General features: G+C 40.6%; 1 protein-coding gene across 11 annotated transcripts in view; it reads right to left on the bottom strand.

Annotated features, from left to right (window-relative positions):
• The window catches only part of LOC115157980 (dynamin-like 120 kDa protein, mitochondrial), a 60,385-nt gene that overhangs the window by 29,772 nt on the left and 14,963 nt on the right, over positions 1-15,650 (bottom strand). For 8 of the 11 annotated variants that reach the window (XM_029706391.1, XM_029706396.1, XM_029706392.1 and 5 more), the window contains 13 exons: positions 15,526-15,636; positions 15,257-15,343; positions 12,245-12,358; positions 11,682-11,762; positions 11,484-11,558; positions 11,321-11,392; positions 11,068-11,167; positions 10,746-10,876; positions 10,366-10,438; positions 10,109-10,181; positions 9,829-9,944; positions 3,266-3,330; positions 548-624 (listed from right to left, as the gene is read on the bottom strand). In XM_029706391.1, the coding sequence (XP_029562251.1) occupies positions 548-624; positions 3,266-3,330; positions 9,829-9,944; positions 10,109-10,181; positions 10,366-10,438; positions 10,746-10,876; positions 11,068-11,167; positions 11,321-11,392; positions 11,484-11,558; positions 11,682-11,762; positions 12,245-12,358; positions 15,257-15,343; positions 15,526-15,636 (1,175 nt within the window). The remainder of the gene's footprint in view (positions 1-547; positions 625-3,265; positions 3,331-9,828; positions 9,945-10,108; positions 10,182-10,365; positions 10,439-10,745; positions 10,877-11,067; positions 11,168-11,320; positions 11,393-11,483; positions 11,559-11,681; positions 11,763-12,244; positions 12,359-15,256; positions 15,344-15,525; positions 15,637-15,650) is intronic. The other 3 variants (XM_029706393.1, XM_029706399.1, XM_029706402.1) reach the window with 1 other exon arrangement.

Genomic DNA, 15,650 nt, shown 5'->3' with positions numbered 1-15,650 from the left:
CCCTACTCAATCCCCCTGGGTTGCTGGTGAAGACTCATTTATCACAAAACACACACACACTCATATTTCATACACAATCCTTTGTTTTTGCTCCCAGCTCCACTCGTATCAATACAACACACTTCTCAGACGCTTCGATTGCATTGCTGGCTAACAGGGCCATCTTGGCTCCCCCACCACCCCCAGTCGCACCGTAGCCCATTCATCAGGCCATTGATCCAGTGCTACAGATGGGGCTCGGAGGGGCTCTTAGCCTCTCACCAACCACTGGACATCCATCTCATTTAGCCTACTGCTAACCTCTTGGGGGGCGCGCACACAGCCACCTGCACCATTCAGAACTTCTACAGCAAAGTCGTCTAAGGGCCGCGGAATTCCTGAATTGATTTAATTACCTTTGAATAGGAAGCATAGAACACTAAGTTGATGTTGGCCATATTATTTTAATAACTTAAACTAAATAAGAATGTACATAAAGCAGTAGGTGATAAAACATCATTTGAAGGGGAACATGTTCATCACGGAAAACATGAGGGCAAACACTAACCAGTGTTTCGGTGTGACTTGACTCAAGCTAATAACTTCATCCAAGATTTCGTTCTTGGCTTTTTCGAAGAGTTCATTCTGGAAGATAAGATGAACAGAAAACTCATGATTAGCTGGTGGAATCTGGCACTGTTGACCATTCTCTCAAAATGTCAGAAAAAACCTACACATGAAAACTGGACTGGTGAAGGACATTATTGTGGACAGAAGCAGACAAAGTCCTAACTCGACTAGAGTTACCTATAATTAAGTAAAACAATATATAGATCTAAAGAAATATAATAGTACACAAGATATATATATAGATATATATATAGATATATAGATAGATATATATATATATACACACACACACACACACACAGTGTATTCGGAAAGTATTGAGGCCCCTTGACTTGTTCCACATTTTGTTACGTTACAGCCTTATTCTAAAATTGACTGGATTAAACAAATTTCACATCAATCTACACAACCCCATAATAACGAAGTAAAAACAGGTTCATTTTTTTTGCAAATGAATAAAAAATATAATAAAAAAATCTACTCATTCAAGGGATTTTTAAAAAACTATTTTCTACACTGTAGAATAATAGTGAAGACATCAAAACTATGAAATAACACATATGGAATCATGTAGTAAATCAAAATATATTTCATATTTGAGGTTCTTCATAGTAGCCACCCTTTGCCTTGATGACAGCTTTGCACACTCTTGGCATTCTCTCAACCAGCTTCATGAGGTAGTTACCTGGAATGTATTTCAATTAACAGGTGTGCCTTGTTAAAAGTTAATTTGTGGAATTTCTTTCCTTCTTAGTCGCTCTGGATAAGAGCGTCTGCTAAATGACTTAAATGTAAATGTAAATGAGCCAATCAGTTGTGTTGTGACAAGGTAGGGTTGGTATACAGGAGATAGCCCTATTTGGTAAAAGACCAAGTCCATATTATGGTAAGAACAGCCCAAATAAGCAAAGAGAAAAGACAGTGCATCACAACTTTAAGACAATATGGAAAATTTCAAGAAGTTTCTTCAAGTGCAGTCAAAAAAAACATCAAACGATATGATGAAACTGGCTCTCATGAGGACCACCACAGGAAAGGAAGACTCAGTTACCTCTGCTGCAGAGGATAAGTTCATTAGAGTTATCAGCCTCAGGAATCGGCAATTAACTGGAATATATTTAGTTTAACACTTTATTTTTACTATTTTCTACATTGTAGAATAAAGAAAAACCCTGGAATGAGTAGGTGTGGCCAAACTTTTGACTTGAACTGTAAGTATTCAGACCCTTTTGCTATGAGAGTCGATATTGAGCTCAGGTGCATCCTGTTTCCATTGATCATCCTTATGATGTTTCTACAACTTGATTGGAGTCCACCTGTGTTAAAATCAATTGATTGGACATGATTTAGAAAAAGCACACACACCTGTCTATATAAGATCCCACAGTTGACAGTGCATGTCAGAGAAAAAAACCAAGCCATGAGGTCGAAGGAATTGTCCATAGAGCTCCGAGACAGGATTGTGTCGAGGCACCGATCTGGGGAGGTGTACCAAAAAATGTCTGCAGCATTGAAGGTCCCCAAGAACACAGTGGCCTCCATCATTCTTAAATAGAAGATGGTTGGAACCACCAAGACTCTTCTTAGAGCTGGCCGCACGGCCAAACTAAGCATTTGGGGGAGAAGGTCCTAGATCAGGGAGGTGACCAAGAACCTGACGGTCACTCTGAAAGAGCTCCAAGGTTCCTCTGTGGAGATGGGAGAACCTTTCAGAAGAACAACCATCTCTGCAGCACTCCATCAATCAGGCCTTTATGGTAGAGTGGCCAGACGTGCCTTTCAATGAGGAATGGCTTCCATGACAGCCTGCTTAGAGTATGCCAAAAGGCACCAAAAGACGAGAAACATCAGACAATGAGGAACAAGATTCTCTGGTCTGACGAATCCAAGATTGAACTCTTTGGCCTGAATACCAAGCGTCACGTCTGGAGGAAACCTGGCGCCATCCATACGGTAAAGCATGGTGGTGGCAGCATCACACTGTGGTGATGTTTTTCAGTGGCAGGGACTGGGAGACATGTCAGGATCGAGGGAAAGATGAACGGAGCATAGTACAGAGAGATCCTTGATGAAAAAAATTATTCAGAGCACTCAGGACCTCAGACTAGGTTGAAGTTTCACCTTCCAACAGGACAACAACCCTAAGCACACAGCCAAGACAACACAGGAGTGGCTTCGGGACAAGTCTCTGAATGTCTTTGAGTGGCCCAGCCAGAGGCCGGACTTGAACCCGATCGAACATCTCTGGAGAGACCTGAAAATAGCGACTCTCCCCATCCAACCTGACAGAGCTTGAGAGGATCTGCAGAGAAGAATGGGAGAAAGTCCCCAAATACAGGTGTGCCAAACTTGTAGCGTCATACCCAAGAAGACTCGAGGCTGTAATCGCTGCCGAAGGTGCTTCAACAAAGTACTGGGTAAAGGGTCTGAATATTTACGTAAATTTGATATTTCAGTTTTGTATTTTTAAATACATTTGCAAAAATTTCTAGAAACCTGTTTTTGCTTTGTCATTTTTGGGTACTGTGTGTAGATTGGTGAGGAGAAAATACAATTTAATCAATTTTAGAATAAGGCTGTAACAAAATGTGGAAAAAGTCAAGGGGTCTGAATACTTTCCGAATGCACATATGTGTGTGATGTCGATGGTCCTTACCCTGTCCAGCTCTCTCAGACGGGGGTAGTTGTTCTTCCACTCTGTCTCCAGGTTGAAGCGGGACGCTGATAGAGGAGAGGACAGACAGTTCTTTGTCATAGTACAGGCTAATTCAAATAATATATACACCATGCAGGGATGTCCGACAAAAAATAATAATTTTGGGTCGACCGAGTCTCGTCTGTCCTTTGTATTTTTCCATATATAGACACCTCATGTTTGAATAAAATGAACTACATGTAGGCTACTAAGCTTCTCTGATGCTTTAAGCACTGCGATTAAAAAATGAAGACAGACAAATTACTAGAGGGAGTCAGAGATCAATATAGCCTTACAAAATTACAAAAAAATCTGTTCCCGACACTCCTCCCGCTGCTGCTGGCCTTCACAGATTCTACTGTTATGCTCCTGAAGTTGCCAGTAATAGGCTACACCGGCGGGCAACAACCTTTTCCATTTGAAGTGCCAAGTTATCGTACCATTTCTACTGATCTGCGTGCTGATTTCATATGCACATTTTCATGGAACAGTTTAATTTAATTTACAATAAAATTATCTAAATGAAAATGATACAAATCTAAAAGTAACTTATATTGCCATTTTAAATATGTAAAAAGAGTCTGCATAAAGCCAACAAATAAAAACATTGTAGCCCGCAGGTAGAAAAATCCTGAAAAACAACCTATAAATCACATGGCCTGTCTGCAAGTTACTTTTAACATTGTATCAACTATTAACTTGGTCAGGCCTAAGCTAGTGCTAGCCAACTTGCAACATTGTATAAAATGGGCCCTCAGAGTTTCCTGAGTCAGTGTGCTCCGAACAGATAGACACTGCTGTAGGCTATTTGCGCAAGGGATAAGAAGTAAATCAGGTAGGCCTATTTTATGTTACCACCAGATCAGAGCATGCATGTCATTTTATACCCCTTTCACACTGAGTGGTTATCGAAACGGAGAGAGCTGGGAAGATCTTTCAAATTGACAATCGTTCCTTAACGTAGCCTTTCTCAATGGATGTAAAAACAGACTTTGTTTACTTGCTGTTTGAGGCGAAGAAAGAAATGACTTTGAGAAAGCTATACAGCGATGGTCAGTTAAGACAATCAGAAATAGTATCAGATCCCCAAATGGGCACATGTATAAGCCTACATTTACGTGCTGGACAGGTAGCCTAGGCCTACTTCTGTGTGTAATCAGGTGCGTGTCCTTACTCCAGATTGACAGGAACGCTCCAAACCTTAAACAATGAAAAAAAATGGCCAACTCGTAAAAGGAATTTAAAAAAACAAAACAGTGTAGGTCGTGCAACGTGTCCACTCCTACAATGACAACGGTAAGACTGTAATAATAATAATAATAATAATAATAAGTTGAATGCATTAAAATAAATTACCGGAACCAAACAAACATTGTAGGTTAGAAATGGTAATTAAATGTAAATGTACAACTGGTGATACTGGTGTGCCTTACCCGTGGCCTCCGCAATGGATTAGTCCACTCATACAGGCGTGAATCAGATGGATGTCTTACGTGCCATCAATTTTTACAATATATTTGCCACCGCTAGACAACAAACAGCCTATGGACCAAACAATCAACCAGGTGAATAAATGGGGCAGCCCAACACCATGCATATAGCGGATGCTTTTATCCAAAGTGACTTAGTCAAAAATGCATACTTTTTTTTTTACATATGGGTGGTCCCAGGAATTGAATCCACTATCCTGGTGTTGTAAGTGCCATTCTCTACCAACTGAGCTACAGAAGACAAAAGGACAGAGGACAAACATCCCCTTAATCAAGGAAGGATTTAGATCTGGTAAAACAGAAAACCAGAAGTTTGGCCTAGGCTACTGTTGATTGCGAAGATGGCATTTTTCATTGCAGTATAACAAAAGTTAAATGCAGGCTACTGTGTGCTATTCAGTTAGGATGCAATTTTGGAACTTACATTTATTTATAAACATTTGTTTTACCATGATTATTATTATTATTGCATATCATTATTATTGTAGGTATATTTGTTAATCTAAACCAGTTCTTTAAATATGCAAAACGTGTTTTGTTTCATTCTGTTGAGATATATTTGCTGGCTAAATTCAGCATTTTTAAATTGTGTGCTCCGTATTTATACTGAACAAAAATAAACGCAACATGAAACAATTTCAAAGATTTTACTGAGTTAGTTCATATAAAGGAAGTCAGTCAATTGAAATAAATGAATTAGGCCCTAATCTATGGATTTCACGACCAATCAGAATTCATTTCCCCCCCACAAAACGGCTTTATTACAGACAGAAATAAGCTTCAGCACCACCTCAAATGATCCCACAGGTGAAGAAGCCAGATGTGGAGGTCCTGGGCAGACGTAGTTACACGTGGTCTGCAGTTATAAGGACGGTTGGACATACTGACAAATTCTCTAAAAGGACATTGGAGGCGGTATATTGTAGAGAAACAAACATTCACTTCTCTGGCAACAGATCTGGTGGACAATTCCTGCAGTCAGCATGCCAATTGCACATTCCCTCAACATTTGAGACATCTGTGGCATTGTGTTGTGTGACAAAACTGCACATTTAAGAGAAGCCTTTTATTGTCCCCAGCGCAAGGTGCACCTATGTAATGAACATGTTAATCAGCTTTTTGATATGCCACACCTGTCAGGTGGATGGATTATCTTGGCAAAGGAGAAATGCTCACAAACAGGAATGTAAGCAAATTTGTGCACAACATTTTACAAAAATAAGCTTTTTTTTTGCATATGGACAATTTCTGGTATCTTTTATTTCAGCCAATGAAAAATGGGAAAAACACTTTACATGTTGCGTTTATATTGTTGTTCAGTATACTTTCGGATCTAAATGCATACGGACGTCCGGTAAATGTATAAAATGTCCGGTAAATTAAAATCTTCCCGGTCACGTTGTCCGGAGCCAAATATTTCGAACGGAAACCCTGACACACACACACACACACTCCCCGACATACACACTCCCCATTGTCCCTCTCCTCTCCCTACACAATGAAGATGACGCTAATTGCCAGTGGTTGGGTTATTGGGCCAGAGTGGCGCCAGACACTGGGCCTGTGAGGATGGTTTTTGATGTGCAGCAGATCAATACGCCACACAATGGGAAGGAGAGCCACACCACAGCCACAGGGCAATAAATCTAGTCCCTGCTGCTACTGTTAGTGAGGACCACCGGCTGTCTGGGATAATTGCGTCTGGGAAGCAGCGCCGGTCGAGGGGAGAAGTGTGGCAGGGTGGTCGAGAGCAGGAGGAGGGAGCAAGTGGAGAGGAAAAGTGTGCATCGCTCGCTAACAAATGTGGGTAGTGGTGGTCAGCCATGGCTGTAAGAGGAGTGTCAAACTCAATCCACGGATGGCAGAGTGCTTGTCCAATTAAGACCTACACAACCAGGTGAGGGGAGTTCCTAACTAATCAGTAACTTTAAGGCCAAGCACCACAGGCTGAAATTATATTTTTGCATCTACCTGCCATTTTTTAGATTTTTACATTTTGGTCCATTAATATTAGCATTTTCAAAAAGTTCTTTTTTTTTTTTTATCATGAAAATGTATATTTTATTTTGATTATCATACTACCTACAGTCATCAACATTAATACATTTTAAACACTTCGGACAATGAGTAGACGGGTGAGGCGGGACTTCCTTGCGCAAAGCAGTTTGGATGAAATGATTTAATAGTGCCTTCAGAAAGTATTCATACCCCTTGACTTATTCCACATTGTTGTTTTACAGCCTGAACTCAAAATTGATTCAATATATTTTTCCCCCCTCACTAATATACACATTTTTAAAATGTATTGAAAATGAAATACAGAAATGTCAATACATACACCTTTGGCGGTGATTACAGGTGTGAGTCTTTCTGAGTAAGTCTAAGAGGTTTGCACCCCTGGATTGTATAATTTTGCACATTATTCTTTAAAAAAAAATGTCAAGCTCTGTCAAATTGGTTGTTGATCATTGCTAGACAGCCATTTTCAAATCTTGCCATAGATTTTAAAACTGATTTAAGTCAAAATTGTAACTAGGCCACTCAGGAACATTCAATGCCGTCTTGGTAAGACAACTCCAGTGTATATAATTGGCCTTGTGTTTTAGGTTATTGTCCTGCTGACAGGTAAATGTCTCCCAGTGTCTGTTGAATACCAGGTTTTCCTCTAGGATTTTGCCTGTGCTTAGCTCTACTCTGTTTCTTTTTATCCTAAGAAAAAGAAAACTCCCCAGTCCTTGCTGATGACAAGCATACCCATAACATGATGCAGCCACCACCATGCTTGAAAATATGGAGAGTGGTACTCAGTGATGTGTTGGTTTTGCCCCAAACATAAAACTTTGTATTGAGGACAGTTCATTTCTTTGCAGCTTTTCTTTAGTGCTTTATTGCAAACAGGATGCATGTTTTGGAATATTTTTGTATTCTGTACAGGCTTCCTTTTCACTCTGTAAATTATGTTAGTATTGTGGAGTAACTATAATGTTCTTGATCCATCTTAAGTTTTGTCCTATCACAGCCATTAAACTCTAACTGTTTTAAAGTCACCATTGGCCTCATGGGGAAATCCCCGAGCGGTTTCCTTCCTCTCCGGCAACTGAGTTAGGAAGGATGCCTGTATCTTTGTAGTGACAGGGTGTATTGATACACCATCCAAAGTGTAATTAAAAACTTCACCATGCTCAAAGGGATATTCAAAAATATATATTTGTTTACCCCATCTACCAATAGGTGCCCTTATTTGCGAGGCATTGGGAAAACTCCCTGGTCTTTGAGGTTGAATCTGTGTTTGAAATTCACTGCTCAACTGAGGGACTTTACAGATAATTGTTTGTGAGGGGTACAGAGAGGAGGTAGTCATTCACAAATCATGTTAAACACAATTACCGTTTAATCACGTTTTAATCTAGATACTGTTCTTTGGAAAAATACACCAAAAAAGCATTTTACATATTTAGTATTTTCCAGATCGATTAAAAAAATATTTATCCACAATCTGCTTTGTACAAGTCCGGTCTTGGAGTGTCTTAAAAAAAAAAATGTAACTGAAAAATTTAGGCTGACTTCTTCCAGTGTTCAGAAAAATGGATTTGCACAATATGCAAACACATAATGAGATGTTGCCTCATTTGCATATGTCAATTAAATATTTCAAAAAAAAAATATTACAAAAAAGTATTATATTTCTGTGTACATTGAACTGGTAAAAGTTGATTGTGATATGACTAAGGAGAAAAAAAATACCCTATAAGGGTCTGGTGCCTGGCCTTAATTCAATCAATCAAGTACAAGGGAGGAGTGAAAACGTGCAGACATTCAGCCCTCCGTGGAATGAGAGTGACACATGTAGGCTAGGAGGTAGATGCCTAGGCTGCTTATCAGGAAGGAAAAGGAGGCTATTTAAGCCTTTAGCGACCCAGCCTCATATAGAGGTAGGCTGGAACAATAGAACGAGTCAAATTTCACCCAAGGCTGAAAAACGGCAAAAGAACATTGGCTAAGCTGGAACACTAGCGCGAGCCCATAGCACATGAATGGAATCGAACGTTCGCATAGCCTGTTTTGACTGGAGTGATGCTTAAAATTCAATTTCGACAAAATGGCACAAAAAATGTATCCCTTATTTTACCACTCTAACCTGTTCGTCGAATGAAACTGGAAAAAAACTACTTGTGTAGAAAGTAAACATCCGCACCTCGATGGTCTCAACTGTGCTTATGTCTGCGTAATGAGAAAGTAGGGAAAAAATAAAAACTTCTGACTAATTCTGGTCTAGTGATCGATGACAACCGAGCTCACTGCCCAGACTTACATAACTACAAAGAGGAGATTCTCCTGATTAAAATGGTGCCTGACTTGAAAAAAATCTAAATATACACATTGTGAGATATTTGGTGAAATAGAGTGGCATGCCTCTCCATAGCAAAACAATGAGGGGAGCTCAGCGTTGCAAGGGCAAAACGTATTTTGGGGCTTGCATTTCATGACAACCGAGCTCGCTGCCCAGACTTACATAGTTAGAAAGAGGAGATTCTCGTGATTAAAATGGCGTCCGACCCTGAAAAAAAATCTATATATACACATTGCGAGATATTTGGCAAGATAGACAGACATGCCTATATTTCCCCTATAGTAAACAATGGGACGACCTCAGAGTTCCATGAGTAAATTTTTGTTGTTTACATTTTAATTATAAACAACGTGGGCAGATCTCCATTGTCAACAACAGCAAAGCAGGCATTGTGACGTAGAACAATAAGCTGGGAATAGAACGTTCGGAAGGTGAGTTGGTGCCACGGTGCTCAATAGAACTAATAGGAGCTGGCAGGGTGAAAAATGCCCTAAAATAAGGCCTGTTTTTTCGTGATTACTTCAAAACGACGGCAAGCAGCTGGGAAATATGGTCATACTATGAAACTGGGCTCCACGGCGGATGCAGTGAACTGGTTTTTATCCGAAAAAAAAGCGTTGTTAAAAATGTAATGTGTTCAACCTAATAGAGGTGTATTTTGGGATCCTAACCCGTCTGGTTACCTTTGAAGGCGTCGGCCTGCTGCTCCACTGACTCCCTGACCATCTTCCAGAAGCAGTCGGACACGGCCAGACTGAGGTTCTTAGTGGTCACCTGGTGGGCTTTCAGCATGCCATCTCTTTGAAGGAGAGAGGGACACAGGTCAGGATAACATGCTCAATTTCAGCCGGATTTAAAAAAATAATTCTAATTGAAAACCACGACCTTTCACCAAATTAATGAATTTACCGGCAATTCATTTTCTAAACCTTATGTGCAATAATAGGGAGTCAGGACACCCACCTAAGAAGTCTAGAGTTCTGGAAGAAGTCCTCTTCATAGTCTTTGATGGAGTCGATGCTTTCACCGGCACTGCCTTGGGAAGAAGGGACAACAGATGCACATGTCAGTGATTAAAGACCTGAGTAACTCAGGCCAGATTCAACTAATGTACATTATTGTAATGAGGTTGGCAAAATTCCGGTAACTTTCCCCAAATTCCCTGAAATCCTGGTGGCATGTTACTGGAATTTTGCCACCCTAATTGTAATGCATCTTACCTTTCCCCGTCACCACAGCAAAATAGCCCAAGGCCTTCATAGGGAACAGTTTTCCTTCAACAATCTGTTGAATCTGTAGGGAGAGAAATACATCAAATCCAAGACGAGTGCAAATACAATCAAGTGTCATTGGGTTTCATCCAGTCTGTACCTCTTGACTGTTTTAGTGTACCATCCAGTTTTTAAAACTAATGAAAAGGGCACAACTTTTTGGCTAAAGAGGATTATAATTGTTTTCAGACCATTTGAACTTGACAAATGCATTTCGTCCATGCTCTGTTTCAGGACTACCTAGACTTGTGAAGCAGAAATGAGTTGGACGTTACAAAAAAGTTTCAAATCAAACATTTTGAACGTGTGTGTGTGTTTGCGACTCTCACCCGGTTCGGGCTGGCCAGGTTCTTCTCTGCCAGGTCTACTTTGGTCAGGACAAATATGGTCCTCTTCCCCTGCGGGTCCATTTGACTGACCAGGTCTGTGACGATGCTGCGCTCAGCATCCACTGACCCATCTGAGGACGAGAAAGAGAGATGGAGGGTTTGGGAAGAGCAGGGGAATAGAGGAGGCAGCAGAGAGGAGAGGAGTGGAGGAAGCGGCAGCAGAGAGGAGAGATGAGAGAAGGGAACAGAGGAGGGGAGGGGAGGAAGAAAAGGAGCTCTGTTCATATTTGATCATGAAAAGGGGACTCTAGTGTTGACTCACCCTGGATGCAGAGGATGATGGCGTTGGGGTTCTGCATGTAGTTCTTGCTGATGCTGAAGATGGTCTCCTTGGTGTCGGCTGCCATGCCCGCTGTCACAGTCTGAGAGGAATACATAGCATCACATTACCTTAGAATCACTGCACGGTCACTGTTTACAAGCGTGTGTGCGAGTGTGTTTCTGTATGCGCCTCTGTGTGTGTGTGTGTGTGTGTAGGTGTGTGTGTGTGTGTGTGTGTGCGTGTATACACTCACACTGATGACTCCTGGTAAGTCCACTAGTACCATCCTCTGGATGCCTGGTCCTTTGACACTCAGAGAGATCGTCTGCCATATGGAAACAAACATTTAGTCAGACATTAGGCACAAACTGAAGTACAATTTTTCAAGCTGAAAGCTATAGAGGTTCTGTCCTCACCTCAGGGCTGACTGTCTGTCCCTCCTTGACACTCTTCCTCATCCTCAGCTCGATCTCATGTCTCAGGGCAGCCAGCTTCAGCGACCAAATAATTAATAAATGAATGAGTGAATAAACAAGAAAACAAGTTAATGAATTAAGATTGAAAGACGCAGATTTCCCCATTTGTTGCACATATGTATGCTGTATAAAACCTACGTCCTCCTCTTTGCCCAGGTCGAACTCTCGGCTGCTGTCCTTGAACATGGCTACGTGGTGCGGACCCTCACTTAGCGTCACCTAGCGGAGGGGGAGAGAACAGCAGGCGGCAAAATGTAATTGACCACTTTCAAAGTTCCCAGGCCAAAACCACAACAGTAGTCTGGTAATGCTGCCCATCCATCCAGACCACACAGGCCTCATTCAACCAATCAAACGGAGGACTAGAACGTCCCATATGGAACCGTGTAGACCTACAGAGCCTAAGAAGATATCCATCAAGGCATTGCCACAGCAGTAGGCAAGGTTTGGACAGGTTGCCTTAAAAGGGGCAATCTGGGATTCAAAACAACAAAGCAGTCAGTCCGCCACTTAAAAGTTACATTCTTCAAAAATCAACAGCTATACATCAATTACAAAATGGATGTACCAAATCCCAGATAAAATAACAAAACACCAAGTAAGCGTTGGATCTTACACATCTTTGATATCTTTATAGCTACAGTATAGGAAGTTAGGGATCTTGAGGGGGTTAAGGTAGTCTAGTAAATGAGTTATTCTACCTTGACAGGAGAGCGGGTCATCATTTCTCCAGAGCCCCGGGGGAAGATCCTAGCCTGGGCGATCATCTCCAACACACTGGTCTTCCCTGCACTCTGGTCTCCCACCACCACCACCTATAGTAAAGCACAATGGAGGGAGGGAAGGAGGGGAGGTGGAGGGTTGGATGAAATGGGTGTGACAGATAGTAGATGCTTAGCATTTCATAACAACGCCTTTTACAAGAGGAAATAACGGGGCCATACTTGCGAACATAAGCAACCATTTCAATTGAAACAGTTTCTCCGGCTCAAAATGCGTATCAGCCAATTCAAATCGTTCACGTAGCTGGTGTTCCAAACGCTTGTTCATGGGAAGCGCCCTAAACATAGAGAGCGCGTTTTGAACATCAATGCAACCATCACGTGCATATGACTGACTGCTCAAATTCCTCTCTGGTCCACATAGCTGTCGCAGATCGTAGCAATGGATCAAATCTCACATGAGTTTTTCCCCTCCCTTTGAAACGTAGATTCACATCTATTGTGTTCGCGTGTTGAAAAAGGGACGTAGCCTGCATCCAACAGCTTGAAGATCGAGACTGGATTTAGTAAGGAGCTACCTCGTTCAGCCTTGTGCACAAACGCACTGCTATTGCCTAATAATCATAGTGCATATGCTATATTACACGGACGTGCACACCTAAATGTAGGCGTACAACATTTTATCGTCATCTACTTTGTCACATACGAGTTATTTGACTCGAGGAGGATGGGCTTTAGTGTACAGTAGCTAAACAAAGTGCACATAGCTATAGCCTACATTCATTCACCGTTTAGCAGTGTACCACCTAGAAGCGATGGTGATAATGGTAGCCAACATGAATTCTATTTGACAAATCCATAAGGCTCTTTGGTTTTTATTTTTAGGATACTTCAATGTTGTAAGGTCCTCATTTATCTGTTTTGCAAAAACGCACATGGATGTGTGCGAAACGGAAACAAAAACGTGGGATTTTGTCATATATGCGAAAGCTTGAAAATGTTGTCTAATGTTAGTAGCCTAGTCAAGGATGCATCAAATGACTATCCAGTCTTTCGATTTTCTTTAGGAATGTTATATTTTTCAAGAAACCAGAGTATTTCTCAAACCAATTAGGGTATACTAGCAACAAAACACAACCACCAAACCAGACAGGCAAATTCAGGGCATCAAAATACAGAAACCTGGGTATGATACATTTTTGCATCATATGATTCTGCGTTTGCATCATAAGGGGATGATTTCTGAATTTTGAAAGTTACATATCTTGAAAACTTGCTAACAGTAAAACATTTTGGGACTATTTAAACAACGGACTAATGAAACAAATAGCAAAAGTCCGTTTTTGGGTGGAATTTTCCTTTAAATGTTTGTAGAGGTCGACCGATTATGATTTTTCAACGCCGATACCGATTAAATCGTCAGATTTTTATTAAAAACACATATATACACATACATATATATATATATGTAATAATGACAATTATAACTATACTGAATCAACACTTATTTTAACTTAATATAATACAAAAATAAAAATCAATTTAGTGTCTAATAAATAATGAAACATGTTCAATTTGGTTTAAATAATGCAAAAACACAGTGTTGGAGAAGTAAAAGCGCAATATGTGCCATGTAAAAAAGCTAACGTTTAAGTTCCTTGCTCAGAACATGAGAACATATGAAAGCTGGTGGTTCCTTTTAACATGAGTCTTCAATATTCCCAGGTAAGAAGATTTAGGTTGTAGTTATTATAGGACTATTTCTCTCTATACCATTTGTATTTCATATACCTTTGACTATTGGATGTTCTTATAGGCACTACAGTATTACCAGCCTAATCTCGGGAGTTGATAGGCTTGAAGTCATAAACAGCGCTGTGCTTCAAGCATTACGAAGAGCTGCTGGCAAACGCCGGAATGTGCTGTTTGAATGAATGCTTACGAGCCTGCTGCTGCCTACCACCGCTCAGTCAGACTGCTCTATCAAATATAAAATCATAGACTTAATTATATTATAATAAAAACACACAGAAATACGAGCCTTATGTCATTAATATGGTCAAATCCGGAAACTATCATTTCGAAAACAAAACGTTTATTCTTTCAGTGAAATACAGAACCGTTTCCTACGGGTGGCATCCATAAGTCTAAATATTGCTGTTACATTGCACAACCTTCAATGATATGTCATAATTATGTAAAATTTTGGCAAATTATTTACGGTCTTTGTTAGGAATAAATGGTCTTCACACAGTTCGCAACGAGCCAGGCGGCCCAAAATGCTGCATATACCCTGACTCTGCTTGCACAGAACGCAAGAGAAGTGACACAATTTCCCTAGCTAATATTGCCTGCTAACATGAATTTATTTTAACTAAATATGCAGGTTTAAAAAAAATACACTTGTGTATTGATTTTAAGAAAGGCATCGATGTTTATGGTTAGGTACATTGGTGCAACGACAGTGCTTTTTTTCAGGAATGCGCTTGTTAAATCATCACCCGTTTGGCGAAGTAGGCTGTGATTCGAAGATAAATTAACTGACACCGCATTGATTACTTGCAATGAAGGACAAGCTAGTTAAACTAGTAATATCATCAACCATGTGTAGTTAACTAGCGATTATGTTTAAATTGATTGGTTTTTTTTATAAGATAATGCTGGCTAGCAACTGACCTTGGCTCCTTGCTGCACTCGCGTAACAGGTGGTCCCCCACCTGGTGAGGTTAGCTTAGGGATAATGTGTGCCATCTTATCTAATGGGACCAGCTCCAATTTAGCGTTCTGTCATAAATCAATTTAATTTAATTGGCTGATACACATTGTGAGCCGAAGGAAACGGTTTCAATTTTTTTTTTAAATGGTTACTTCTGTTGCCAAGTATGGCTCCAATATTTATGGTATCTGCTAAAGAAACATGTACATAAAAAAGAATGTCTCCCTAATTTGATTGCGTTTCCAGACAGCCATGACCCTTTGGTTTATCCTTACCCTGGGTAGGTGATCCTGGGTGTTGTAGTTGGAGTCAAAGTCTGAGAGGATGTCCAGGACCTCAGAGTACATGTCAATCAGAGACTTCTGTAGAAGGAATACAGATGGAAAAATACTTAGGGCAATGCCTGATGGGAGAATGAGTCTATTTCTTCAAGAGACAATGTTTTGAAACAAACTTGTACTATTAACTTGTACTACCATGCAGAACACTGTTATGCGTATGTGCATGACTGTGTAAGTGTGTGTGTGTGGTGTGCGTGACTCACACACACCTTGATCTTCCTCTGGTGGATGCCCTTCTCGTCTTTCTGCAGCACCACTTTCCTCAGGTCCTTGTTCTCCTTCTCCAGTCTCTCCAGCATGCGCTGGTACTTCATCTACGCACAAGAGA

The sequence above is a fragment of the Salmo trutta genome, chromosome 22, assembly GCF_901001165.1.
Source record: "Salmo trutta chromosome 22, fSalTru1.1, whole genome shotgun sequence".
NCBI classification, from domain to species: Eukaryota; Metazoa; Chordata; class Actinopteri; order Salmoniformes; family Salmonidae; genus Salmo; species Salmo trutta.
Note: the sequence above shows the minus strand (reverse complement) of the source record. Positions and strands in the feature narration are given on the sequence as shown.